At 42.3% G+C, this 27,599-nt stretch overlaps 3 protein-coding genes across 3 annotated transcripts in view; 1 reads left to right on the top strand and 2 right to left on the bottom strand.

The window, feature by feature from the left end:
- LOC135519259 (dual specificity calcium/calmodulin-dependent 3',5'-cyclic nucleotide phosphodiesterase 1A-like) overlaps positions 1–6,476 on the top strand; it is a 62,526-nt gene extending 56,050 nt beyond the window's left edge. The window contains exons 10-16 of the mRNA XM_064944394.1: positions 1,555–1,656; positions 3,778–3,898; positions 4,194–4,275; positions 4,560–4,680; positions 5,220–5,413; positions 5,563–5,844; positions 6,144–6,476. Of these exons, the coding sequence (XP_064800466.1) occupies positions 1,555–1,656; positions 3,778–3,898; positions 4,194–4,275; positions 4,560–4,680; positions 5,220–5,413; positions 5,563–5,844; positions 6,144–6,199 (958 nt within the window). The 3' untranslated portion in view covers positions 6,200–6,476. The remainder of the gene's footprint in view (positions 1–1,554; positions 1,657–3,777; positions 3,899–4,193; positions 4,276–4,559; positions 4,681–5,219; positions 5,414–5,562; positions 5,845–6,143) is intronic.
- A 308-nt stretch (positions 6,477–6,784) lies between these two features.
- On the bottom strand, positions 6,785–21,863 carry LOC135519258 (protein phosphatase 1 regulatory subunit 1C-like). The gene is made up of 6 exons (XM_064944393.1): positions 21,346–21,863; positions 20,344–20,410; positions 11,933–11,964; positions 11,630–11,696; positions 8,230–8,403; positions 6,785–7,686 (listed from the first exon to the last, which is right to left on the bottom strand). Exons 1-6 carry the CDS (start codon positions 21,424–21,426, stop codon positions 7,574–7,576), a joined length of 534 nt encoding a protein of 177 aa, XP_064800465.1. The 5' UTR covers positions 21,427–21,863; the 3' UTR covers positions 6,785–7,573.
- A 1,386-nt stretch (positions 21,864–23,249) lies between these two features.
- LOC135519260 (protein ITPRID2-like) overlaps positions 23,250–27,599 on the bottom strand; it is a 44,058-nt gene continuing 39,708 nt past the window's right edge. The window contains exon 18 of the mRNA XM_064944395.1: positions 23,250–27,344. The gene's annotated coding sequence lies outside the window, so the exon portion shown is untranslated. The remainder of the gene's footprint in view (positions 27,345–27,599) is intronic.

Consider the following 27,599-nt stretch of genomic DNA (forward strand, 5'->3'; position numbering starts at 1 on the left):
TGGTGATGAGGACAGACGTCCTGCCATCTCTCTAACCTGTCTGTCTGTCAGAGAGCTACAGACCCTGGTGATTGAGATGGTGATGAGGACAGACGTTCTGCCATCTCTCTAACCTGTCTGTGTCTGTGTTTGCCAGAGAGCTACAGACCCTGGTGATTGAGATGGTGATGAGTACAGACATCCTGCCATCTCTCTAACCTGTCTGTGTCTGTGTTTGCCAGAGAGCTACAGACACTGGTGATTGAGATGGTGATGAGTACAGACGTCCTGCCATCTCTCTAACCTGTCTGTGTCTGTGTCTGTCAGAGAGCTACAGACCCTGGTGATTGAGATGGTGATGAGTACAGACGTCCTGCCATCTCTCTAACCTGTCTGTGTCTGTGTTTGCCAGAGAGCTGCGGACCCTGGTGATTGAGATGGTGATGAGTACAGACGTCCTGCCATCTCTCTAACCTGTCTGTGTCTGTGTCTGTCAGAGAGCTACAGACCCTGGTGATTGAGATGGTGATGAGTACAGACGTCCTGCCATCTCTCTAACCTGTCTGTGTCTGTCACAGAGCTATAGACCCTGGTGATTGAGATGGTGATGAGTACAGACGTCCTGCCATCTCTCTAACCTGTCTGTGTTTGTCAGAGAGCTACAGACCCTAGTGATTGAGATGGTGATGAGTACAGACATGTCCTGCCATCTCTCTAACCTGTCTGTGTTTGTCAGAGAGCTACAGACCCTGGTGATTGAGATGGTGATGAGTACAGACGTCCTGCCATCTCTCTAACCTGTCTGTGTCTGTGTTTGCCAGAGAGCTGCGGACCCTGGTGATTGAGATGGTGATGAGTACAGACATGTCCTGCCATCTCTCTAACCTGTCTGTGTCTGTGTTTGTCAGAGAGCTACAGACCCTGGTGATTGAGATGGTGATGAGTACAGACGTCCTGCCATCTCTCTAACCTGTCTGTGTCTGTTTTTGTCAGAGAGCTGCGGACCCTGGTGATTGAGATGGTGATGAGTACAGACGTCCTGCCATCTCTCTAACCTGTCTGTGTCTGTCAGAGAGCTACAGACCCTGGTGATTGAGATGGTGATGAATACAGACGTCCTGCCATCTCTCTAACCTGTCTGTGTCTGTCAGAGAGCTACAGACCCTGGTGATTGAGATGGTGATGAGTACAGACATCCTGCCATCTCTCTAACCCGTCTGTGTCTGTGTCTGTCAGAGAGCTACAGACCCTGGTGATTGAGATGGTGATGAGTAAAGACGTCCTGCCATCTCTCTAACCTGTCTGTGTCTGTGTTTGTCAGAGAGCTGCAGACCTGGTGATTGAGATGGTGATGAGTACAGACATCCTGCCATCTCTCTAACCTGTCTGTGTCTGTGCCTGTCAGAGAGCTACAGACCCTGGTGATTGAGATGGTGATGAGTACAGACGTCCTGCCATCTCTCTAACCTGTCTTTGTCTGTGTCTGTCAGAGAGCTACAGACCCTGGTGATTGAGATGGTGATGAGTACAGACGTCCTGCCATCTCTCTAACCTGTCTGTGTCTGTGTTTGTCAGAGAGCTGCGGACCCTGGTGATTGAGATGGTGATGAGTACAGACATGTCCTGCCATTTCCAGCAGATCAAAAGCATGAGGAACGCCCTGCAGCAGCCTGAGGGGTGAGTGGACTGTCTCTGGACCCTGACCTATGACCCCTAACCTCTGAACCCTTAACCCTGGCTCTCTGGACCATGCCTTTCTTTCAAGTTTTTATGTCACATGCACAAGTACAGTGAAATGTCGTTCTTGCAAACTCAAAGCCCAACAATGCAATAATCATGAACAATGTAATACTAGAAAAAACTAACATAAGAAATAAGAATTAGAAATACAAAGTAAGTATACTATAAACAGTACAGGAAATATTTAAAAAGTCAGTTTCTATACCATAGTGTATGTTCATGTTTTTTGTATTTAACCTTTATTTAACTAGGCAAGTCAGTTAAATACAAATTCTTATTTACAATGACGGCCAAACCCGGACGACACTGGGACAATTGTGCACCGCCCTATGGGACTCCCAATCACTGTCGGTTGTGATACAGCCTGGAATCAAACCAGGGTGTCTGTAGTGACACCTCTAGCACAGAGATGCAGTTCCTTAGGCCACTGTTCCTTAGGCCACTTGGGAGCCCATGTGCAGGGATACAGGTGTGATAGAGGTAGATATATATAGGGGTAAGGTGACTAGGCAACAGGATAATGATTAGCATCAGCTTGCATGTGAGTGGGTGTGTAGTGTCAGTATAATGTATGTGCATATTATGTGTGAGTGAGTAAATTATGGAGCGAGTGTTTGTGTGTGTGCGTGTGTTTGAGTGACAGTTTGTGTAGGGCCCTGTGAGTGTGCAACGCTCAATATAGATACAAGGTAAACTCAGTCCATGTAGCTATTTTGTTTGCTATTTATCAGTCGTATTGCTTATATTGGATAGAAGCTGTTCAAGAGCCTGTTGGTGTCAGTACTTCTTGCCATGTGGCTGCAGAGAAAATAGTCAATGGCTAAGGTGATTGGGGTCTTCGACAATTTCCGGGCTTTTCACACTGCCTGATACAGAGGTCCTGGATGGCAGAGAGCTCGGCCCAGTAATGTACTAGGCTGTCCGCACAACCCTCTGTAGCGCCATGCGATTGATGGGCGGTGCTGTTGCCATACCAAGCAGTGATGCAGCCAGTCAATATGCTCTCAATGGTGCAGCTGTAGAACCTTTTCAGGATTTGAGGGCCCATTCCCAAACCTTTTCAACCTCCTGAGAGAGAAGAGGCACTGTCATGCCTTCTTCACAACTGCACGTGTGTGTTTGGACCATTTTAAGTCTTTAGTGATTTGCACACTTGGGAACTTGAAGCTGTCTACATGCTCCACTGCCGCCCCATTGATGTGGATGGGAGCATGCTTTTCCCCCCGTTTCCTGTAGTCCACAATCAGCTCCTTGGTTTTGGTGATGTTGAGGGAGAGGTTGTTGCTTCAGCACAACACTGTCAGGTCACTGACCTCCTCCCTGTAGGCCTACCAACGTCGTGTCGAAAGCAAACTTGATAATGGTTTTGGAGTTATTCGTGGGTGAAAAGGGAGTACAGGAGAGGACTAAGCACACACCCTTGTGGCGCCCCTGTGTTAATGCTCAGCGTGGTGGAGGTGATGTTGACTACCCTCCCCACCTGGTGTCGGCCCATCAGATTGTCCAGGATCCAGTTGCAGAGGGAGGCGTTCAGACCCAGAGTCCTAAGCTTGGTGACGAGCTTGGAGGGGATAATGGTGTTGAACACTGAGCTGTAGTCAATAAACAGCATTCTCACATAGGTATTCCTCTTATCTAGGTGGGTGAGGGCAATGTGGAGAGCAATTGAGATTGCGTCAATGGATCTGTTGGGGCGGTATGCAAATTGGAGTGGGTCTAGGGTGTCTGGGATGGTGGAGTTAATGAGTGCCATAACCAGCCTCTCAAAGCACTTCATGATTACAGATGTGAGAGCTAGAGGGCAGTAATCATTGCGGTGTGAAGCCTTAGAGTTCTTAGGAACAGGGATGACTGTGGTCATCTTAAAACATGTGGGGATTACAGACAGGGACAAGAAGAGGTTGAAAATTAGTGAATATGCCTGCCAGCTGCTCTGCGCATACTCTGAGAACGCGCCCTAGAACGTGCCTTCAATCACATATGTTTGTGTGTGCGAGTGCGTCACTCTTTCTCAGTGTATAATTTTGTGTGTTAGCTGATGTACCGTTGTATCTACAGAGTAGACAAGGCTAAAGCCCTATCTCTGATGCTGCATGCAGCTGACATCAGTCACCCAGCCAAGGCCTGGAAGCTGCACTACCGTTGGACACAGGCCCTGATGGAGGAGTTCTTCAGACAGGTACAGTACCAACATAGTCCCACCACTACAGTGTGTAGTCACTGACAGAAACCATGGAAGAGGGAAACTTGAGTGTTTCAGCACTGTATTCTGTATGTATCCAATCCTAATTAAACTTGTATTGTTAAGGAGATGGGACACAATTCTGATAGCTTCAGGGATATCTTCACTCGGATGAACTGGTTATGTTATACAGAGCATTATGGGTATTGTAGTACACAATGCTACAGTATACAGTAACCTGCCATTCTACATTGGTATGGTTACCAAGGCTGGTGTTGTTGATTTCTTACAGGGCGATAAAGAGGTTGAGTTAGGGCTGCCATTCTCTCCTCTGTGTGATCGTAAAGCTACCATGATCGCACAGTCACAAATAGGTGAGCATCACACCCTGTTATTGGCCTCACTGTGAGCGGTTTCATTCAGGATGGGTTTCTATTCTCCGACAGGCCATAGCTCAAATGGGCCACCATGTGGACATTTGAGAAAGTATTTAATATTTTTCCCTTGATATGATAAAGCATGGGAATCTACACTGTCTGTCTTCATAAATTATTGTTACATCACACACATTTTTTACTCCTTTTTCTCTGAAAACTATCATCTTCAGTGTGAGCGAGTCATGCCTGATTTTCTTCTCAAATGTTTGTCTGTCTCGCAGGGTTCATTGACTTCATAGTGGAACCCACATTCTCTGTGTTGGTGGACACGACCGAGAAGATCATTACCCCTCTAATAGAGGATACCTTAAAGTCACATGACACTGGCGTACGCAGGTCAAGGTGGGACACATTCCTAATATTATACACACTATGACCCTGCTGGTCATCTATGAACATTTGAATTTCTTGGCTATGTACTGTTATAATCTCCACCCGGCACAGCCAGAAGAGGACTGGCCCCCCTCATAGCCTGGATCCTCTCTAGGTTTCTTCCTAGGTTCTGGCCTTTCTAGGGAGTTTTTCCTAGCCACCGTGCTTCTTCACCTGCATTGCTTGCTGTTTGGGGTTTTAGGCTGGGTTTCTGTACAGCACTTTGTGACATCAGCTGATGTAAGAAGGGCTTTATAAATACATTTGGTTGATTGATTTGAAATCCCAGTTTTCCCAGTTTAACATGTCTGACAGAATCAACATGCATCAGTAGGCTTACCACTTTCTCGATCTTCAGTCTCTATGGTCGATCGAAGTTGTGGAATAAGCAACCAAGTCTTACTCCAGTATTTTCTGTTCTATTTAATTGATGTCCATATTAGGACAGCCTCACAAGGAGTCGGTGTCATATATTTGACAGAATAGACTGTTTCTATTCTGTTGCTCAGTTTGACGGGTAGTGGGTCGGTGACGGTGGTGGAGTCAGTCCAGAAACATAGTGGCCGAGGATCCAGCCAGGGGGTTGACCAGGGGCTCACTACAGACTATAGCCTGACTGGCATCGACCTGAAACGGGTCAGACACACATTGGCAGAGGTCATCCAACACAACAAAGACCGATGGAAGGAGCTCTCTGTACAAGGTATAGTTGTCTTTTTGTTGTTGCTCTTCATCTTTTTCTTCTTCAGTCTCCTGAATACCTTTCCTTCTTTCAGTGTTATGTTCTTTACATTGTCATAAGTCTATGTATGACATTAGATGTTCTTTTTGCTTGTGTTCTTGTTTCCTCAGAGTTGGCGAGTAAAGAGCGAGCTGAGTTGAACACTGACCCAGAGGAGATGGAGGAGTCCCAGATGAAAACAGAGGTTACATTGACTCACAACAGCCCTGAGAGACACAGCCAGGAGCTCCAATCAGAGCCCTTCAATGAACTGATGAACAACACAAACTTCAATAACTCTTCCCAGGAGGACTCAGAGCTGGACCACCATCCTCACAGTTCTCTGTCCCCGTGTGAGGATAAAGAGACAACATCACCTGGCTCCATCTCTCCTGAACGCCTACCGTGGAACGGTAGGAATGTTAGCTAGCGATATGATACATGACACAATACAATAAATGCAACATAATGTAGTGCAACGTAACAGAACACAGTACAATATCACAGTGAAACCTACCAATGTCATGTATTTTTATAATTCTGTGTCCTGTCAGTAGGCTATAGCTATGTAGTATTTCTCTCATCTCTATAATCGTATTGTCAGTCACAACGATCTGTGACCAAGTGTCCGAGAGAGAACTGCGGAGTGGAGGGTTGTCAAGGTTACAGCTGTGTGATGCTGTGTTGTCATGGTAACTGTTGTTGCTTGCAGGAGCAGGCCCTGGGGCAGTCCTTGAGTCAGGGGAGAAGTCTCTTCAGAGCCCTTGATTCTGATAAGCTACCCAACAATGCTGCCACTTCCTGATTTTTATTCTACTTTACCTTTATGTAACGAGGCAAGTCAGTTAAGAACAAATTCTTATTTACAATGATGGCCTATCCCGGCCAAACCCTAACGACACTGGGCCAATTGTGGGCCGCCCCTGATTCACCATATTTGTTTGTTAGCTTTTTTTATTGTAAATTTGTTCTGATTGATTTTATTTCCAGTCTGTTATTGTATTGTTATTTATTAAAAATGGGGATCTTCTTGCTCCTCTTTGCACCGCAAGTAGTTTGTCTATATTCATTCTCTCTTCTCTTTCAGATGGGTTTGTATGGTACACTAGGACGATCACGGTTCTTAATTGCAACAGTGTGTGTTCTCTCTTGATCTCATGGTAGACAAACATATTTTACCCTAGAGTAGAACTGGAATGGTTGCCGACAGTTACACACACACTGAGTATGATTGGTTGTGCAGTGCCTAATATTACCCACTTGAGGGTGCCGTTTTATTCCTTTCCCATTGTAACGTAGTTAACGTACACCCTCTCTGTTTGACACAATAAATACACTGACTACATGTAAGAGAAAAATGTTTTATTTTGTGTTATGAAATCTTCCCACGATTAATTTGAGATAACAATTAGCCTACTAAAATAATCCTGCCTGAAATTGAGAGGGTTTGGCATTATTTGCAGGTGATGTTTCTCTGCTGCACTATAGGTCCACAATGCATTAGACATCTGAAATGTACAGGTTTTGCCAACAGTTCATTCAAGAATGAACTTTATTATTTGGTCACATGTGCAATGCATCAGCCTTTCATAGGATAGGACTCAGACACTCCAAACACCAGTGAGCGAAATAAATAAAATAAATTGTAGGACTCCTTTGTTTGTGCAGTACCTTAGAGTGGTAAACAAGTCTAACAATTCATACATAGCCCAGTTTCTGTATAAAATACTACAAAAATATCAAGTCAATCTATGTGAAATATGTTTTTACATGATGAGACAGACACAATGAGATGCATTGTTATTTTCTGTTTAAAGAAAACAAACAAAAATCTGTATAATTCCAGATATATTTTCACTGCATAACAGCCAGTATTGCTGTTCATATATACTCTCTTATTACAATATCTAACCATACATAACCAACTAAGAGTTTGAGATACAGTACAGACAAATGAATGAATGACATTGTCCTTTCTTAATCTCAACAACGCATGGCTGAATAAAATGGATTCCCAGGTTAGAAATGATAACCTGATAGTTTAGCATCATCTCTTACCAAGAGTTCATTACCCATTCATGTGTGTGAACCATCAGAAACATGGCCAACAGTTTGTCTGCTCCTCACGCTTCACTTTGGATCCTACTTCTTCTTGGTATCTTCTTCCTCCTCCACCTCCTTCTCTTCCTCCTCAGGGAAGGAGTTCTTTGATGTGCTCTTGAGCAGCTTGACCCCTGGGAATTGGACAGAGAGTGCTGTAGGGTCATATCAGAGAGATCAATAACTAAGAAACAGTCACAGTATGTTCTAACAGCTCCTCACACAGGCACACACTGTGTCCTGTTCTAATACTCTACAGAGGATGATGATGGTGTGTGTGTGTGTGTGTGCAAGTATGATGCTGTTTGTGTCAGCAGTGGTCAAATGTAATCTGTCCTGTGACCAGGCCATCTATTAAAGGTGGCTGGAACACTCCTCCCTGCAGCTAAGCAACAGCACAGAGAAGACGTCCATGTGTATGGAGATCTTTAAACGCTTTAGTCTATATCCGTTAACTATGACCAACATCAAGCCATTGACAGTAGTGTGACCAACTAGATTTGACAGTGTGAACTGATTCGCCCTCACAACCTCAACCACAGTGGTGAGCTGTATCTGCAGCTTTACATGTTCTGTGAAGGAAACAACACGAACCTGAGCCAGGCCCACATTATTTGACTGTAGCCTTCCACATAAGCTACAGTCCAGTTCGACTAGACTTTCATATCAAGTACAGTGTGTTGCTGTGAGGGCCTTACCTGGAATGAAGGGAGGCTGGTGCTGGTAGGGGGTGTCTTTGCGCCTCGGTGTGTCTGCCAGTCGTGGCAGGGCCCCTGATAGCTCCTCTGCTAGGGCCAGCGTGTCTGTGTGAGTCTTGGCCAGCCTGGTAGGAGGCAGGCTGTCTCTGTCCTCACCATGGCCTCTAGAGCAGTCTGTGGACACACAGTATGGAACCTAAATAAATGATGCTATAATACTTCAATTTAAAAGGTCCAATGCAGCCATGTTTATCTCAATATCAGATAATTTCTAGGTACTTTCTAGGTATGGTTATTACCATACTGTAATCATTTTCAATTCAAATCGTAAAAACAAACAAGCTTCTTAGCAAAGAGCAATTTCTCAAGCAAGAATTTTGCTAAGACTGTCGGAGGGTTTGTGTGGGGAGGGGAAAACAGAAAATTAGCTGTTATTGGCATACAGGTTTGGAACTCTCTTATTAGTCAATTGAATTAATTTACCACATGTCACTGAAATTTCAGGCAGTTTTTCAATCTCCAAAGCCGATATGGGTAAGACCATTAAACAGGTTAACATTCACAAGGATTACCAGAACGCTTACTCAGAGCTTGCGCTGACCAGCTGGCAAATGTCTTCCCTGACATTTTCAACCTCTCCCTGACCCAGTCTGTAATACCTACATGTTTCAAGCAGACCACCATAATCCCTGTGCCCAAGAAGCCAATGCTTTGAAAGGCTGATCATGGTTTACATCAACACCATCATACCAGACACCCTGGACCAACTCCAACTTGCATACCCCCCCCTAACAGATCCACAGATGACACAATTTAAATTGCACTCCACACTGCCCTCTCCCACTTGGACAAGATGAACACCTATGACTAAAGCTCAGGGTTCAATCACTCAGGTACCTGGGACTGAACACCTCCCTCTACAACTGGATCCTGGACTTCCTGACGGGCCACCCCAAGGTGGTGATGGTAGGCAACAACCCATCCGCCACGCTGACCCTCAACAGGGGGCCTCTCAGAGGTGCGTGCTTAGTCCCCTTCTGTACTCCCTGTTCACAACTGCATGACTCCAACACCATCATTAAGTTTGCTGATGACACAACGGTGGTAGGCCTAACCCCATAAGACGATGAGACAGCCTATAGAGAGAAGGTCAGAGACCTGGCAGTGTGGTGCCAGGACAACAACCTCTTCCTCAATGTCAGCAAGATAAGGAGCTGATCGTGGACTACAGGAAATTTGAGGGCCAAGCACGCCCCAATTCACATCAACGTTCCTCGGTGTCCATATAACTAAGGATCTATCATGGTCCAAACACACCAACACAGTCGTAAAGAGGGCACGACAACGCCTCTTCCCCCTCAGGAGGCTGAAAAGATTTGGCTCGGTCCCTCAGATCCTCTAACATTTCTACAGCTGCACCATTGAGAGCATCTTGACTAGCTGCATCAATACTTGGTATGGCAACTGCTTGGCATCCGACCGCAAGACGCTACAGAGGGTAGTGCGAATTGCCCAGTACATCACCGGGGCCGAGCTCTCTGCCATCCAGGATCTCTATACCAGGCGGTGTCAGAGGAAGGCCCTAACAATTGTCAGACTCCAGCCACCCAAGTCATAGACTGTTCTCTCTGCTACCACACGGCAAGCAGTACAGATGCACCAAGTCTGGAACAAACAGGATCCTGACAGCGTCTACCACCAAGCCATAAGACTGCTAAATAGTTAGTTCAATTGTTAACCAAATAGCTACCCAGACTATAATTATTAGTATTATTTTTTAAACATTTTATTCATTTAGCAGACATTTATCCAGAGTGACTTACAGGAGTAATTAGGGTTAAGTGCCTTGCGCAAGGGCACATCGACAGATATTTCACCCAGTCAGCTCAGCAATCCGAACCAGTGACCATCCCAACGCTCTTAACTGCAAGACTATCTGCATTGACCCTTTTTGCACTAACTCTTTCGACTCATCACATATGCTGCTACTACTGTTGATCTATCCTGTTGCCTAGTCTCTTTATTCCTAGTTATATGTACATATCTACCTCAATTACCTCAATTACCGCATATGGACTCCGTACTGATACCCGTTGTATGTAGCCAGGTTATCATTACTCATTGTGTATCTATTATTACTTTGTTATTACTTTTCTATTATCTTCTCTCTGCATTGTTGGAAAGGTCCCATAATTAAGTATTTCACTGTTAGTCTCTACACCTGTTGTTTACAAAGCATCTTACTAATACAATTTGACTTGATGATTTGAACAGCGCTTACACTAAAATGGCATTATCATAATTTTCACAATTTCATTATTATTCCAACCTCATAGTATGGAAATATATAAAATACAGAAATCATGTTTTTGATCGGACTGGGCATTTCATTTCTTTGACCATCTGTTACAACAGAAAGTGGTCTCCTGCTGTGCTCTGAACTGGAGCATATTCAGCATTCAACTGAATTCAAGGCCATTGAGCCTAAAGGCTTTTGGCCATTGGATATTGTTTGGCCATGTTGGATATATTCTAATCCACCCCCTAATTAACAAGCCAAATGTGTAATGAAAACTACAATAATTACTACAATAATATAGTTGCTATCTAATTGGACCAAGAATAGGCTGCTGTGTTCAAATGAGTTTATTTTGTGCCCATAGTCCTTGTTGCACCACCTGACTAGTGACTATCCATTTGAGGGATGGGATGGTGTAGCTCTCTTTGTGCACTATCTGACTATCCATTTGAGGGATGGGATGGTGTAGCTCTCTTTGTGCACCATCTGACTATCCATTTGAGGGATGGGATGGTGTAGCTCTCTTTGTGCACCATCTGACTATCCATTTGAGGGATGGGATGGTGTAGCTCTCTTTGTGCACTATCTGACTATCCATTTGAGGGATGGGATGGTGTAGCTCTCTTTGTGCACTATCTGACTATCCATTTGAGGGATGGGATGGTGTAGCTCTCTTTGTGCACTATCTGACTATCCATTTGAGGGATGGGATGGTGTAGCTCTCTTTGTGCACTATCTGACTATCCATTTGAGGGATGGGATGGTGTAGCTCTCTTTGTGCACTATCTGACTATCCATTTGATAGTCTTATAACAGGAGGATGATAACTCTGTCAATCAATATCTAATGTAGATGTATATATAGAGTAGCCATGGCCTTGCCAGGAAATAGCTACCTCTATGAGTCAGCAAGCAGTTACTCTGTCACGCTTCAGTGGGCTCTGTTTAAATATAATGCTGACCACAGACAATACACCCAGTGTTTCCTACTCTCCAGAATAAAAGGAGAATATGAAAGAATGTCACCTGTGCTGTCTTGACGGCAGAGCTTGTGAATGCAACGGTTTGTGTTGAAAAAAATGGTGTGAGTGACGACCTGTACCTTTCATGGTGGGCGGAGTGTAGACGCTGTGTTTTCTCTGAGCGGGAGATGTCCCTGCACTCTGGGTCTGGTGTAGAGAGATGGAGGGGGAAAAAAAGAACCACATGAGAAACAACAAGCAGAGATCCCATTTCACTGAAGCTATTTCAGGAGCCAGGACATCTCAGGTAATCAATGACAACTGCATCAGATAGACATGCCACCTCATAGAACCATAGACTGCTGCTAGGGAGCATCCTGATCATGTTGTTCTTTGACTTTTATTTCTGCTTTTAAACACAAGGTAAACAGAGTGTGAACTACCTCTCCTTGATGACTTGTAGTCTGCTTGTCATCTGTGTGAGAGAAAAGCAGACATGAGTTATAGTACATTTGTCAGTTTAGCTAAAATTGTCAGCCTTAAAAAAGGGGGATACCTAGTCAGCTGTACAACTGAATGCATTCAACCCAACCCCTCCGAATCAGAGAGGTGCTGGGGGCTGCCTTGCTCAGGGGCGCATTTTTACCTCAGCTTGGGGATTCGATCCAGCAACCTTTCGGTTACTGAACTAGCGCTCTAACAACTAGGCTACCTGTCGCCCAAAAAAGGAGCTATTACTCAACCCTTGGTTAGAATCTGTGTGCTGAGGTTCTGCTGGAACATTGTATTACACCTGTGTGATGTGACTACAGTGGGAGAGCTGTAATGTTCATCATGATGAGCTCATGGCTGAGAGAGTTTATGGTTCAGTGTCCAGATCACTGCTAACATCCGGCTGTAATGGATGACTGGTTTGCGCTAACTTCTCCTCCATTGATGTTTCTCTGAATTGAAATTGATCTTAGAAATGACAACCAGGGGTGATTCATATCACCATGAACATCACAGCTGGAGCAAAACACCAATAATTCAATAAGTTATTGAATAAATGGCACTGGACAACAGACGTAGCCTGAAACTCCAGACTGAATTCAGCTCCATCACGTTTGTAGTGCATAAACGGAAGACAGCACAAACATGCAAACCACATTAACATGACTATTTTGTTGAATGAATAGCATGGGTCAACACACGAGCCCTGTATTATATAGATGCTGGATCTTACTTTGATCACTCTTTTGCTGCTAAGAATTTTTCTGCACCTCAGGAAATGCAGATGAGCTTTGTGATTTCCATAAGCTCACTAAAAACATAACCATGTGTTAGTGTGGGTTAAGAGTATTGCATGTTTTCTGTATCCTACCTTTGACCAGCTAATAGCCTAACCACGATCAAGCAACATTCTCGACTAAACGTTCAAATCCTGTTGCTGCAGGATTGTTTTGCCGTGACAATATACAGTAAAAGTCAGAGGTTTGGACACACCTACTCATTATTCCAGGGATTTTCTTTATTTTTAATATTTTCAACATTGTATAATAATAGTGAAGACATCACAACTATGAAATAGTACATATGGAATCATGTAGTAATGAAAAAAAGTGTTAAAAAAATCTAAATAAACATTACCGATCAAATGTTTGGGGTAACTTAGAAATGTCTTTGTTTTTGAAAGAAAAGCACATTTTTTTGTCCATTAAAATAATATAACATTGAACAGAAATACAGTGTAGACATTGTTAATTAGCCTTTTAAAATTATAAACTTGGACGAGCTAACACAACATGCCATTGGAACAGAGGAGTGATGGTTGCTGATAATGGGGCTCTGTACGCCTGTCTAGATATTTCATAGAAAATCAGCTGTTTCCAGTTACAATAGTCATTTACAACATTAACAATGTCTACACTGTATTTCTAATCAATTTCATGTTATTTTAATGGACAAAAAAAAATTATATATATATATAAAAAATAAATAAAAAATATATACGTGACGCCAAACCTTTTAACGGTACTGTATTTTATATTTGAGATTCTTCAAAGTAGCCAGCCTTTGCACATTCTCAACCAGCTTCATGAGGTAGTCACCTGGAATGCATTTCAATTAACAAGTGTGCCTTGTAAATTTGTGGAATTTCTTTTCTTCTTAAATGCGTTTGAGCCAATCTGTTGAGTTGTGACACGGTAGGGGTGGTATACAGAAGATATGTTGTATGTTGTATGCCTATGTTGTAAAATACCAAATCCATATTATGGCAAAAACAGCTCAAATAAGCCAAGAGAAATGACAGTCCATCATTACTTCACGACATGAAGGTCAGTCAATATGGAAAATTTCAAGAACTTTGAAAGTTTCTTCAAGTGCAGTCACAAAAACCATCAAGTGCTATGATGAAACTGTCTCTCATGAGGACCGCCACAGGAAAGGAAGACAGAGATTTACCTCTGCTGCAGGGGATAAGTTCATTAGTTACCAGCCTCATAAATTACAGCCCAAATAAATGTTTCAGAGTTCAAGTAACAGACACATCTCAAAATCAACTGTTCAGAGGAGACTGCATGAATCAAGCCTTCATCGTTGAATTGCTGCAAAGAAACCACTACTAAAGGACACCAATAATCAGAAGAGACTTGCTTGGGCCAAGAAACATGAGCAATGGACATGTCCAAATGTGAGATTGTTGGTTCCAACCGCCGTGTTTTTGTGAGATGCAGAGTAGGTGAACGGATGATCTCTGCATGTGTGGTTCCCACTGTGTAAGGGCTATTTGACCAAGAAAGAGAGTGATGGAGTGCTGCATCAGATGTCCTGGTCTCCACAATCACCCGACCTCAACCCAATTGAGATGGTTTGGGATGAGTTGGACCGCAGAGTGAAGGAAAAGCAGCCAATAAGTGCTCAGCATATGTGGGAAGTCCTTCAAGACTGTTTGAATAACATTCCAGGTGAAGCTGGTTGAGAGAATGCCAAGAGTGTGCAAAGCTGTCATCAAGGCAAAGGGTGGATAATAACATATTTTGATTTGTTTAACACTTTTCTGGTTACTAGATGATTCCATGTGTGTTATTTCATAGTTTTGATGTCTTCACTATTATTCTACAATGTAGAAAATAGTAAAAAATAAAGAAAAACACATGAATGATTAGGTGTGTCTAAACTTTTGAATGGGACTGTAGATTAAATTAAGATCCTACATCTGTATGTAGTTCTCTGTGGCCAACACTGTACATGAACGGACATCAAAAAATGTGGAGCACATTAACATGACCAAGGGTGTTGTTTGAATGGCACGGAACATCAGACAAGCATTGGATGTGACTACAAAACAGCTAAACATGCAGAGCACACGATATGTATTGGACAAAAATTAAACCTTGTACTGTAGGCCTATGTTGTATTCTAAGGCCAACACAGTACATTAACTAAAGGCAGCAGCAAAACATGTGGACCACATTATCAGCATGTTACTACCATATAACAAATCACCTCACAACAATAGCTGAATGAAGTCAATGTGTCTCGGACCATCAAGCCTACGGGCATGGGAGGGTGATGACGTCATAGTCTCCGCTGTAGTGGGCAGGGGAAAAGAGCACTGGCATTCCCTGGGGTCATGTAAGGCTGCTATGACACTTTACAATGCATCTATAACACTATACATCCTCTGTGACACCCTTCAATCCAGCCACTGTTATAGGAAACCAGTCATACTACTGGGTCTGCGTCCAAGGAAAATGACCAGCTGTTTTTACACAAGAGGAGAGAGTTGACGAGCTGATGGCAAATCAACAGTGAGCCTTATAAAAAGCTAAAATGGCCAGAGGGAGAGTCTTGTATTAGCTATTTCCAGGTCCATGGGTTTCACACATTATCTCTGGAAGGGAGAGTGTTCAATTAAAGCCATGGGCACTGCAGCTCAAAATATCTTGATATCACATCTGGTTCTCAATGATAAAATTCTGATTCGGGACACCCAATAATCCAGAGACACAACACTACAGTAAGGTTCAGTATAAACCTTCAGAAGTTGCCTCTCTCCAAGAGACACAGTTTGGATGACATTCACAGGGAAATATCAGCAAGACAAAGAGCTGCTTGTAGCAGAAATAATGGCTGTGAATGAATAGGGTCCCACGCACACCACCTACAGTATGCAGCCCACATACACAGACAGAGTTGAGCAAAACAAGTTTCACTCGACTACACTACACCATCCATTCTCATTCACAGCACACAGCCAGTAACTCCCAATGGGATATCTCAGGATAATGTAATGGTAAAAGTCCAGATAGCATAAATACTATCAACTAAGCAAAGAGTTTGACAAGACAACTAGGCTGGAGGAAACTGTCCATACGCCCATGGAAACATAGAGAATAGAGGGATAGAGGAATGGAGAGATGGAACCAGGGTCATGGTGGGAACAGAGCTGTCACATTGGCAGTGGTTACCCAAGCCTGCCATAAAACACAGACCTGGCACTGAGGAGACAGAAATACATGCACCCAGCCAAGGATAAAGAAATCAATGGATAAAATGAAAGGGTGGGTCTGTAATGTAAAACACACACATTCATTCATTCTGACTATATAATGCCTTTAAAGCTGGCTCCTGGATGAAGGTCCTGCAACTGGCTTCTGTCAGACAATTTAATTGCCACCCAGTAGATTTGGGTTAGCTGGTTTGTCACAAACAGGAACGTCCCAAATAGCACCCTACTCTCTACATGGTGCACTACTTTTGACCAGATCCTTATGGCCCTGGTCAATAGTAATGCACTATAAAGGGAATATGGTGCTATTTGGGACGCAGCCAAAAACACCCCTTACCCTCTGCCAAAAACTCTCTCTGAGGAGAATATGGGCCAGTAAACCCTCCATCAATTAACAGTACCAACCCTTTCCCTTCCTCTGCACAATGGGATAAATAAAACCTGTGCGTTCATACTGATGATTCAGTACAATGGGATAAATAAAACCTGTACGTTCATACTGATGATTCAGTACAATGGGATAAATAAAACCTGTACGTTCATACTGATGATTCAGTACAATGGGATAAATAAAACCTGTACGTTCATACTGATGATTCAGCACAATGGGATAAAAAAACCTGTGCGTTCATACTGATGATTCAGTACAATGGGATAAATAAAACCTGTACGTTCATACTGATGATTCAGTACAATGGGATAAATAAAACCTGTACGTTCATACTGATGATTCAGCACAATGGGATAAAAAAACCTGTGCGTTCATACTGATGATTCAGTACAATGGGATAAATAAAACCTGTACGTTCATACTGATGATTCAGTACAATGGGATAAATAAAACCTGTGCGTTCATACTGATGATTCAGTACAATGGGATAAATAAAACCTGTACGTTCATACTGATGATTCAGTACAATGGGATAAATAAAACCTGTACGTTCATACTGATGATTCAGTACAATGGGATAAATAAAACCTGTACGTTCATACTGATGATTCAGTACAATGGGTAGAAATTCACCCTGTACAGTGGGGCAAAAAAGTATTTTGTCAGCCACCAATTGTGCAAGTTCTCCCACTTAAAAAGATGAGGCCTGTAATTTTCATCATAGGTACACTTCAACTATGACAGACAAAATGAGAAAAAACATCCAGAAAATCACATTGTAAGATTGTTAATGAATTTATTTGCAAATTATAGTGGAAAATAAGTATTTGGTCACCTACAAACAGGCTCTCACAGACCTGTAACTTCTTCTTTAAGAGGCTCCTCTGTCCTCCACTCGTTACCTGTATTAATGGCACCTGTTTGAACTTGTTATCAGTATAAAAAGACACCTGTCCACAACCTCAAACAGTCACACTCCAAACTCTACTATGGCCAAGACCAAAGAGCTGTCAAAGGACACCAGAAACAAAATTGTAGACCTGCACCAGGCTGGGAAGACTGAATCTGCAATAGGTAAGCAGCTTGCTTTGAAGAAATCAACTGTGGGAGCAATTATTAGGAAATGGAAGACATACAAGACCACTGAAATTCTCCTTCGATCTGGGGCTCCACGCAAGATCTCACCTGTGGGGTCAAAATGATCTCAAGAACGGTGAGCAAAAATCCCAGAACCACACGGGGGGACCTAGTGAATGACCTGCAGAGAGCTGGGACCAAAGTAACAAAGCGTACCATCAGTAACACACTACGCCACCAGGGACTCAAATCCTGCAGTGCCAGACGTGTCCCCCTGCTTAAGCCAGTACATGTCCAGGCCCGTCTGAAGTTTGCTAGAGAGCATTTGGATGATCCAGAAGAAGATTGGGAGAATGTCATATGGTCAGATGAAACCAAAATAGAACGTTTTGGTAAAAACTCAACTTGTCGTGTTTGGAGGACAAAGAATGCTGAGTTGCATCCAAAGAACACCATACCTACTGTGAAGCATGGGGGTGGAAACATCATGCTTTGGGGCTGTTTTTCTGCAAAGGAACCAGGACGACTGATCCGTATAAAGGAAAGAATGAATGGGGCCATGTATCGTGAGATTTTGAGTGAAAACCTCCTTCCATCAGCAAGGGCATTGAAGATGAAACGTGACTGGGTCTTTCAGCATGAAAATGATCCCAAACACACCGCCCGGGCAACGAAGGAGTGGCTTCGTAAGAAGCATTTCAAGGTCCTGGAGTGGCCTAGCCAGTCTCCAGATCTCAACCCCATGGAAAATCTTTGGAGGGAGTTGAAAGTCTGTGTTGCCCAGCAACAGCCCCAAAACAATCACTGCTCTAGAGGAGATCTGCATGGAGGAATGGGCCAAAATACCAGCAACAGTGTGTGAAAACCTTGTGAAGATTTACAGAAAACATTTGACCTCTGTCATTGCCAACAAAGGGCATATAACAAAGTATTTGAGATAAACTTTTGTTATTGACCAAATACTTATTTTCCACCATAATTTGCAAATTAATTAAAATCCTACTAATTTTGTCTGTCATAGTTGAAGTGTACCTATGATGAAAATTACAGGCCTCTCTCATATTTTTAAGTGGGAGAACTTGCACAATTGGTAGCTGACTAAATACTTTTTTGCCCCACTGTACATACCTATCTATCAAACCTCTCTTCTAGACACGCACATACGCGCGTGCAAGGCCTGCAAAAATCCACCCAGACACGAACACACTGTTCAGGCCACCCAGCACCTCACAGAACACACACATGCTCACATGCACACAAATGCACAAGCACACACAAACAGATGATTTATCAAACCCTGTGTGCTGTAAGATATGTAGCCAGCTAGGCTGTGCCAGGTTATGACATGGGGAACAGTGGTCAGATACAACAACACTATCTCATGTCATGACATAACGATAATGATAACCATTCACATCCTGTTCCCCTCAGTGACGTGATGTTGAGTATGACTGTGATGCCTGACTGGGAGCTCTGCTTGCATGCCTTTCTGTTCTGTACTGGGCAGCCTGAACAGTGCGTGTTTGTGTGTCTGGGTGGGTTTTTGCATGCCTTCTGTGCTGGGCTGTACAGCAGGCTGGGATGTGGTGTGCAGCTGGGCGATGCGTGTGGAGATGTATGTTTGTCCATGATCACACAGTCAAGTCACACAGGGTAAAGGTCAAGGTCACCAACAGGGTGTTGATGAGGCTAATGAACCAAGCTTTACCCTGGAGGCCAGAAATATCTGATCTCACTGCCTTCCAGACGCAACATAAGGAAATAGTTGGTAGATTGGTGTGTGTCATGTGGTTGAAGGTTGAATTTCTGCTATCTATCAGGTTTGAACTGAATAACGTACCAGTGTTTGATTACAGACAGATACTGTACTCTCTTTTAGAGACCAATCATCTTTTATTTGGTCCTGCTGGTCTCTTCTCACTGCCTCAGTCATCCACAGCTATACCTGGGGAGCTTTCTTTGGCACAGGTCCTCTCAGTCTTATTCTATTATGACCTTTCAAAAGCAGTGGGGAGGAAGGCCAGAGTGTGGACAAGGCAGCCTTTGCTATGACTGTGCTGCAGCCTGCTAGGGTATGGGCTGTGACTGTGGCTAGGTGGCAGGCTGTGCTGGAGGCTGAGCTGTAAGCTGTGGCTGTGTTGTGACTATAGCTGTGCAGTGTTGCAGTCTCCATATGCTGACGCCATAGGGAAGGTATTTGTGCTGATATCACATTGTGACCCTCCATGTTCTGGATCTCTCACTCAAGGTTAGATTCCACTCTCACTGTTTCATGATGACACAACAAAGATAAAAACACTCGCCTTGCCGCCTCCTTTTTAACACTCTTCTCGTTACTCCCATTCACCAGGGCTGAGATCACCCTCTATCCATCATTCCCCCCCTCAGACATCTTATAGTTTAACACTCCATTTTGTGTAGCCCACAAGAATAGTCTTCGAGCCCATATTCAACCCATGTTTACATAACTCCTTTATATCCCACAGCTCTTCATTAAATGTCAACAGACAGATCTGAAAGAAAACACTTAGATGATTTACATAAATGAGAGCGAGTCAAATCTCGTTTGTGTTTCTCACTATCAATAATGAGCAAGTTGGGAACAAACAAAAAGTCTCCAAATTCAAACGACCCTCAACAGGAGCACAACAAATCAAAAACCAAACAACTGTCATATGAAGACACACATCATTTCCATGACAGTTTAGAGTCATGCTGAGTGTAGCTTGGCAACTTTCAGACCACACATTTTATTTCAATACAGGAAACTACCGAAATTCCATTTTCACTGCTTTTCATTGAGGGCAATTGGAATGTCTATTTCCTGAATTGAATGAGATGAAATGTAAATTGACCCCAACCCTGTTTCTCACACAGGAGAAGTATCTTACTTGCTGCAGTTAGGTCTGGTGGAAGATAGATGGCATGGGTGGCTGGTGTAGGTCTCCTCTTACGGATCTGTTTGGGAGAGACAAGACAGGGCGGGACAGGATAGGATAGGGTCGCAGGTCAGGACAGGACAGGGTAGAGCAGGACAGGGCAGAGAGACAGGACAGGGAAAAGTGGTGGTAAAGTGTGGCTCTGAGTATAGCTGGAGACAGACAACAAGCACCAGTCACTGCTGTGTGTGCATGTTTTACAAAGTTATAGAGTTCAGTATCAATAAAATCCCTAGTCTAGGTTATGGAGAGGGGTGGGTGTGGAGGTGGTGGGGGGAGTGGGAGAGGTTGGCCAAAGCTTTGGATGAAGCCATTTTTCTATAACCACTATGGTGACAAATAAGGATACAATGGAAATAGTTTAGTCTGGCACTATACTTTTTCCCCAAGCAATATTCACTTAAGGCACTAAGACATTGCAATAAAGTCTAGAAAACTAAGATTGTGACAAATAATTCCAGAAAGTGAAGGGGGAAAACAAGCCTTCACTCATCTTTCAAGGAGTTCACCATTGTCCATGACATAAAACAGGTTTCCCACACATGCATAACATGATACAAGTAAAGCTTCTTCTGCCAGTCAGTGTCAAGAGGAGCTAGTCCTTTTAACTCAGATTCCCAGGTTGCAAAAATGCAACAGGTCCTAAACCCATGTCTAACGCTACATAGTTCATCTCCGTAGACTCAGATGTATTTCTAAGTAGCATTTGTTTTGTGTCCTGTCTTTACGATGTGATTATGTAGAAGAAAAAATAAATTGAGAAAACATTCTGATCAAGAGCAGGAGGAATTTTGTAAGTGTTGCAATTTTTGGGGGGCAAAAATGCTTGGGTCTCACAGGGATAAGCCCCACACTCTTTCAGCGAGCCCACCATAACAACATTGTTCCATTACCATGTCATAATGGTAATTACATTTATTAACATATCATGTAGAAGTGGAGGTTTTCACTTACATGCTCCGATGCCTGAGGGTCCAGCTGACTCTGTTGGACAGGTACAGAAAACTGGATCTTCTTAGGACTGTTGGGCTCCATGTTGTGAAAAGATAGAAAGAAAGATCGAGGAGGGAGGGAAAGTAAGAGAAAGAGAGGAAGAGGGGACTGTGTTGGGAGCAGCTGCACATACTGTAGCAGCAGCAGCCTCTTCTGTTCCTCCCCCTTCCTTATGAGCCCTGTGATAGCTTTAGTGGACAGCCCAGCCTGCCTCTCCCCTGCCCCCGTCAAAGAAAACGAGAGAGAAAGAGAGAGATGCACTCCACCTCACACACTCTACTAATGTCCAGTCCACTATAGCAGCCACAGCCAGTCTCCCTTGTCCCCCAGCCCTAGACAGACCATCAGCATTCTCTTTAGCCTCTGCTGGGTCAATTGTTCTATCATTGATGAAAGCCATAGGCCAGTCTGAGTTTCCGATATCTCTCTCCCCCTCCCTCAATCTCGCTCTCTGAGTATCATGACATCATGGCCCAGAAGTGCAATATAATCCCCCGAAGGGACCAGGCAGGCACAATGTTAAATATTGATAACCCAAGTTCAGGAAGCCACTGCCCCCCGCTCTCTCCATCTTCCTCCATACTTCTTTCTCTCATTGACCTTGTGCTCACTTACTCCCTCTCGCTCCCTCTCGCTCCCTCTCCTTTCCTGAGTGGTATGTGAACCTTGAGACAGTGGAGTTGTCTGGAAAAGGCCTAATACGCTCAATCCCGCAGGCATGTCATAGTTTATAAATCACTTGTTTATATACACACACACACTACCATTCAAATGTTCGGGGTCACTTACAAATGTCCTTGTTTTTTAAAGAGAAGCATTTTTTTGTCCATTAAAATAACATTGAATTGATCAGAAATACAGTGTAGACATTGTTAATGACTATTGTAGCTGGAAACGGCAGATATTTTATGAAATATCTACATAGGTGTACAGAGGCCCATTATCAGCAACCATCACTCCTGTGTTCCAATTGTTGTGTTAGCTAATCCAAGTTTTTCATTTTAAAAGGCTAATTTATCATTAGAAAACCCTTTTGCAATTTTGTTACCACAGCTGAAAATTTTTGTTCTGATTTAAGAAGCAATAAAACTGGCCTTCTTTAGACTAGTTGAGTATCTGGAGCATCAGCATTTGTGGGTTCGATTACAGGCTCAAAATGGCCAGAAACAAAGTCCTTTCTTCTGAAACAGGTCAGTCTATTCTTGTTCTGAGAAATTAAGGCTTTTCCACGTGAGAAATTGCCAAGAAACTCAAGATCTCGTACAAAAATAGATGTTGAATTATGTCTGTGCCCAGTGGGCAACTTTGATAGTATTTTGTTTTGTCGCAATTTGGAAAATTGACCGACAAATATGTTGTTTCCACCAGGCCTGTTGAAAAAAAATAATCCAATATGTAGTTGAATTAATGGCATGGCTGGAAACCTGGTTCATGTTGAAGAAATGTATTTGTGCATATCGGGTCAGAGTGGGGAAACCGTGTCCTTTTCGGAGTGGGATACTGACTCCCATCAACATATATCCTCATATTTCAGATCAGGGGGTTGCGCCAGCTTCCAAATTCAAAAGTCTGCATTTTCAAACCACTAACCCTCCAAAAATCTGCGTTCTAACTAAACAGAGATGTTTAAATCATCGTTCCACTCTGTGCTCTAGTCTAGAATGCAGGAAAATACAGGTCAGTTCAAGAGGATGCCATGTTAAAACAGTTTTCTTTACCCCACATTTTTATAAAATCACATACAATAGTTATTGCATTCATCCAAACGATATTATAGCCTTATATGCTTGAATTGGACAGCATTGATGAAATACCAACGCTATAATAGGTGTGTTGGAAAAACTATCTGCTCCCGACACCCATAATTCATGAATAAGATTTATTTGATTTCATTCATCATTAATGTAACCACAATGTTCAAATACATACAAATAAATAACATGTTTATTTGTGGATGATGTAGTAGTCTCCAAAACTTCAATTTAAGTGAAGTGGCAAAACAACAACATTCTGACATGCAGTCCTCAATGAGGACTTTGATGAACCATAAATAACCATAAATGACCCATTTCTCTGTGTCTGGCATCTGTCTAGGAATGGCAGATGATCCAAGCTAGAATGAGAAGACAAAACACAGTATGCTGATGTAATGTTCACAATGTGTCAATGTGCTGTACACAGAGAAACCATAATAAACAATATAAAGGAGCGCTTAAGAGAAAAGTAATAATAACAGGTCTGTGTTGCTGAGGTTAACACCACACCAAGTCAAACTGAGTGGCACACAAACAGGCCCACAGTCCCAGTGCCCATGGTTGGGGCAGGTCTGTGTCTCAAATGGCACTTTATTCCCTACTGCACTACTTTAGACCCTGGTTAAAAGTAGTGCACTATGTAGGGAATAGGATGCCATTTGAGACGCAACCAGTGTGTTTTCGCCTTGCCGTCAATGGTGCCCATTTATGCTCAGGGATCATTCTGTGCCTCTAAACACGTACGACCTAGGAACACCTAATACCTCTGGAGGAAATGCCAGAGAATTAGAGGCAGGGGCTGGAGGTGTGGAGCGGGCCGGACAAGCGACTGGGTGCCACCTCAGGGGTGATGCACAGTTCAGCATATAGGGGAAAAGAGAAGTTATAAGTTGCATGTTCGTCTGTGCTTGAAGTAAGTACAAGTAAGCTCCAGGTAAGTACAGATCATCTACAGCTATGTAGTAAGTGGGTCATTCCACCAAATTAGTCCCTTTTGCATTCCTTCAATGTTTTAGGTGCACCAATATTTAATTTTAACAAACATTATGTACATAATTTGTCCAAACCAGAAACGACAAGTTTAATTGGGTTGCATCAACTACTGCTTTTAAAAAGCACCACTTAAATGTATGCATTATACTCATTTCACACCTTTGTCCTGGGTTGTGTTCATTAGGGTAACAATTGAAAACATTATTTTTAAAGATTCTACAGAAAGTAAGTCAAAATCAAATCAAATTTAGTCCCTGCACGATGCAATCAATTTTCCTCTGTTTGGTGCCTAATGAATACGACCCAGATGTGTGTTTTTGTTAGTGTCTCACATTAAAAACAAACAAATTCATACCTGTATTTCTTATCTTAAATAGACATTAAAAACCACTAAATGTATTTGTCCTGAGATATTTTCTTTAAAGGGGTAATAGAGACAGACAGGTGGCCTGAACTGCAGAGTAGAAACACAGTAGAATTAACAGCATCTTGTCTGATAGAGCTCGATATAGTCTTTCTACTAATGACATTTTCAAGTTCAGAGACAGTGAAATGTATTGCATAGTTAGTTCCAGACCTGGGTTCAAATACTTTATCTGACCTTGCCTGGCTTAATGAGCCATTAGAATAGTCCCAAAACGGTCAACCCTGCCCATCTGGCACTACAGGCAAGCTGAGCAAACAATCAAAGTATTTTAAAGACTTCAAATAGTATTTGAAACCAGGTCTGATTAGTTCCTCATAGAGAAGGCATTGGAAGAGGAGGGCATGGTAATTTACAGCTGACACTAAATTCCCATACAACCATAATCATCTAACTCTATTTTTCACCTTTAGGACAAGAGACGCACCCTGATCCACATTTATGTGCTTAAATACAAGCCATACACAACATCAGGATCATATCATAACATAATAACAATGTCACCAACAACCAGAGATGGAATTGGAGAAAAGTCACTCTGGAAACTTACTGATCCTAGAATTTACCGTAAAGTAACGACCCAGTGAAAACAGAACTTTTAAAAGTTTATATTCTGTTAACTTCTATCCCCCCAAAATTGTTGACTATTCCTATGCTCATATGTTGCCAGCATTAATTGAAAAAACAAAAACAAAAATGCTTGCCATTTCCTCATAGAACATTATGTCATCTCCATGAGGAGGAGGAGATAGCCAATCAGCGGTCTACTAGCATTAATATTTTTAATGACCGGGTATATACCCACACCATTCTTTTGTTGGGGTACACCCATAACATTCCAACACAGAAAAACAGCTTTTTAACACTTAATAAAAAAAATAGAAGGAAAACTATTTAGCTCATATTGTAAGTAATTATAGGTCATGTTTCACAGATATCTGGAAACACTGGGCAGTTAAAATAATTTAAACATGTACAAAATGTGTTTAAGTTACTTTGCGAACTCTAGTTCCCCCTCCAATTACACCCCTGTCGACAGCACATGAGTAATGCAGTAGTTAGTCATTCTGAGTGTTTGAAATAGGACGGTTAAGACAGAGAACAAGACAGTTCACTATAACAGCAAGTATACAGCAGCATTAGTGTCTCCAAGGCACACAGCATACAGGTCTTAAGATACAAGGGAACTCATTTATAAACCTTTGGCAGGTACACAATAAATTGCAAAAAATGTGTGTGCCAATTTTCACACAAAAGATGGCATTTATAAAAACTGAACTTGATGTAAAAACGTGCTCACCTTCTCGCAGACTTCAGACAATGCTTATGCAGATTCTAGTGGTTGAAATATTGTATTGCAAGCAGGCAAGTACATTTATATTTTGTGCAAATGGAGGATATGGACACGCTTTTGCATAACAATAAACAGGTTAATAACGAGATGCAATCATTTTCCATTAGTGAGTAAAGAGAAAATATATTTAGTGTATCTTTGCATTTTAAAATAATTAGACACTCATCTATATCCCTGGCTACTAGTTATTATTTATTTCCATGATCATTGCATAATAAATTCCTCACCTTTTCTGTGATGGTGTCATACTCACGAGGTAGCCTATATCGGGCAATAACAGGAATAGCATTAATCTCATATCTGCTTTAATTGGACCCACTTCACAGTAGTAAATAGATAAGCTATTTCAAGTATTTTGCTCTATGCCATCCGATCCATAGCGCAGTAGTATTAATGGTGGAACAGATGGGTTGCAGGTTACTTCTGTAGCCAACATCTGAATACTGTAATTTAACATTTCTTGAGTAGACAATATTGCATTTATACACATAATACATCTTTTCATAACTATTGCAGAATAAATTCTTCACCTTTTCTGGACATTATTGGTCCATATTTCTGAAGTAACCATAGCCTACAAAAAAATGACCATGCGCATCTCTCATTTAATTAAGCCTTATAGATAAGCTATTTTAATTTATAACTAAATTAAAATTTACCAGGTGAACAGGTGCATTGTAGTGTGAATGTCTACCACTGTAAGTAGAGAATGTTTCAGAATTTGAGGGCAGTGTAGCACCGTTCAGAGAAAAAGTCATTGCAAAACATTAGGCCTAATTAAATTAAAACGGTCTGCTTACAGCTCAACAGCAATTTGCAATAGTTGTTGTCTTTCATGAACTTTTTGTCTATCAGATAGCCTAGGCCTACAGCAAAGGTCATTGCAAAAGTGTAACATTCTGCAATCACCTCCAAAGACATTTGATCAAGTTCACTATTGCTATTTCCTTTAGAAAACTGCTCAAATACTTCGAAAGGATACAGCGAATAAGGGCATTATTGTCACCATAAAAGGTAAATGGGCGTTTTTCAGACAGAGTACTGATGCTCTTTCACTCACAGTTTCAGGACGGGTGTGATTTATAACAGTAAAAATACGTATGCCAAGTTTATAAATCTCTATTTTTCTATGTATGCAGTCTTTTCAGAAATGGCACATGCAGATATTCAGATATTTAGTGTGAAATTTACTCAACGGTTATAAATGAGGCCCCAGTGTATCTGTCAGTCAGCAGACTACTGAGGAGAAGAAACCATTGAAATAAAAAAACTCTACCTATATGGTTGAAAACACAGTGTTAAGGTATCTGCCATCATCAAATTCTCTGGAAATAGTAGAAACAGTGGTAAAAGGGTTGTTGGGCTGTTCAGTGTATGGCTTCACCAGTGTTCAGGTTGAGTAGAATGGGTAGACTTTACCAGTGGTTATCTTCAACTGCAGGAGAAAACAACAACACTCTTTACACATTGAAAAATAGAGGTGCTAGCCGAAAGCTATACATACATGTGCCAGCGGATAGCTGAATCGCAACAGGTCTATATGGCTCGAAGAACCAATTTGTACAAGTGCATGAAATGAGCTGAGCTGAGCTCCGCTGGATCAGGTATGGTGGATTGCTACAGGGATTCTGGTTACGGCAGGGTGTAGATAACATGAAAGGATCTTTATGGCTTAGTGAAGAAATAGAGA

This window comes from Oncorhynchus masou, chromosome 29 (assembly GCF_036934945.1).
Source record: "Oncorhynchus masou masou isolate Uvic2021 chromosome 29, UVic_Omas_1.1, whole genome shotgun sequence".
NCBI classification, from domain to species: domain Eukaryota; kingdom Metazoa; phylum Chordata; class Actinopteri; order Salmoniformes; family Salmonidae; genus Oncorhynchus; species Oncorhynchus masou.

Coding starts and splice junctions, on each gene's coding strand:
- LOC135519258 (XM_064944393.1), bottom strand. CDS start 21,426: ATGGAGCCCAACAGTCCTAAGAAGATCCAGTTTTCTGTACCTGTCCAA. Junction 11,697..11,932: donor CTACAAGTCATCAAGGAGAG/GTAGTTCACACT, acceptor TCTCTACACCAG/ACCCAGAGTGCAGGGACATC. Junction 8,404..11,629: donor CACTCCGCCCACCATGAAAG/GTACAGGTCGTC, acceptor GTGTGTCCACAG/ACTGCTCTAGAGGCCATGGT.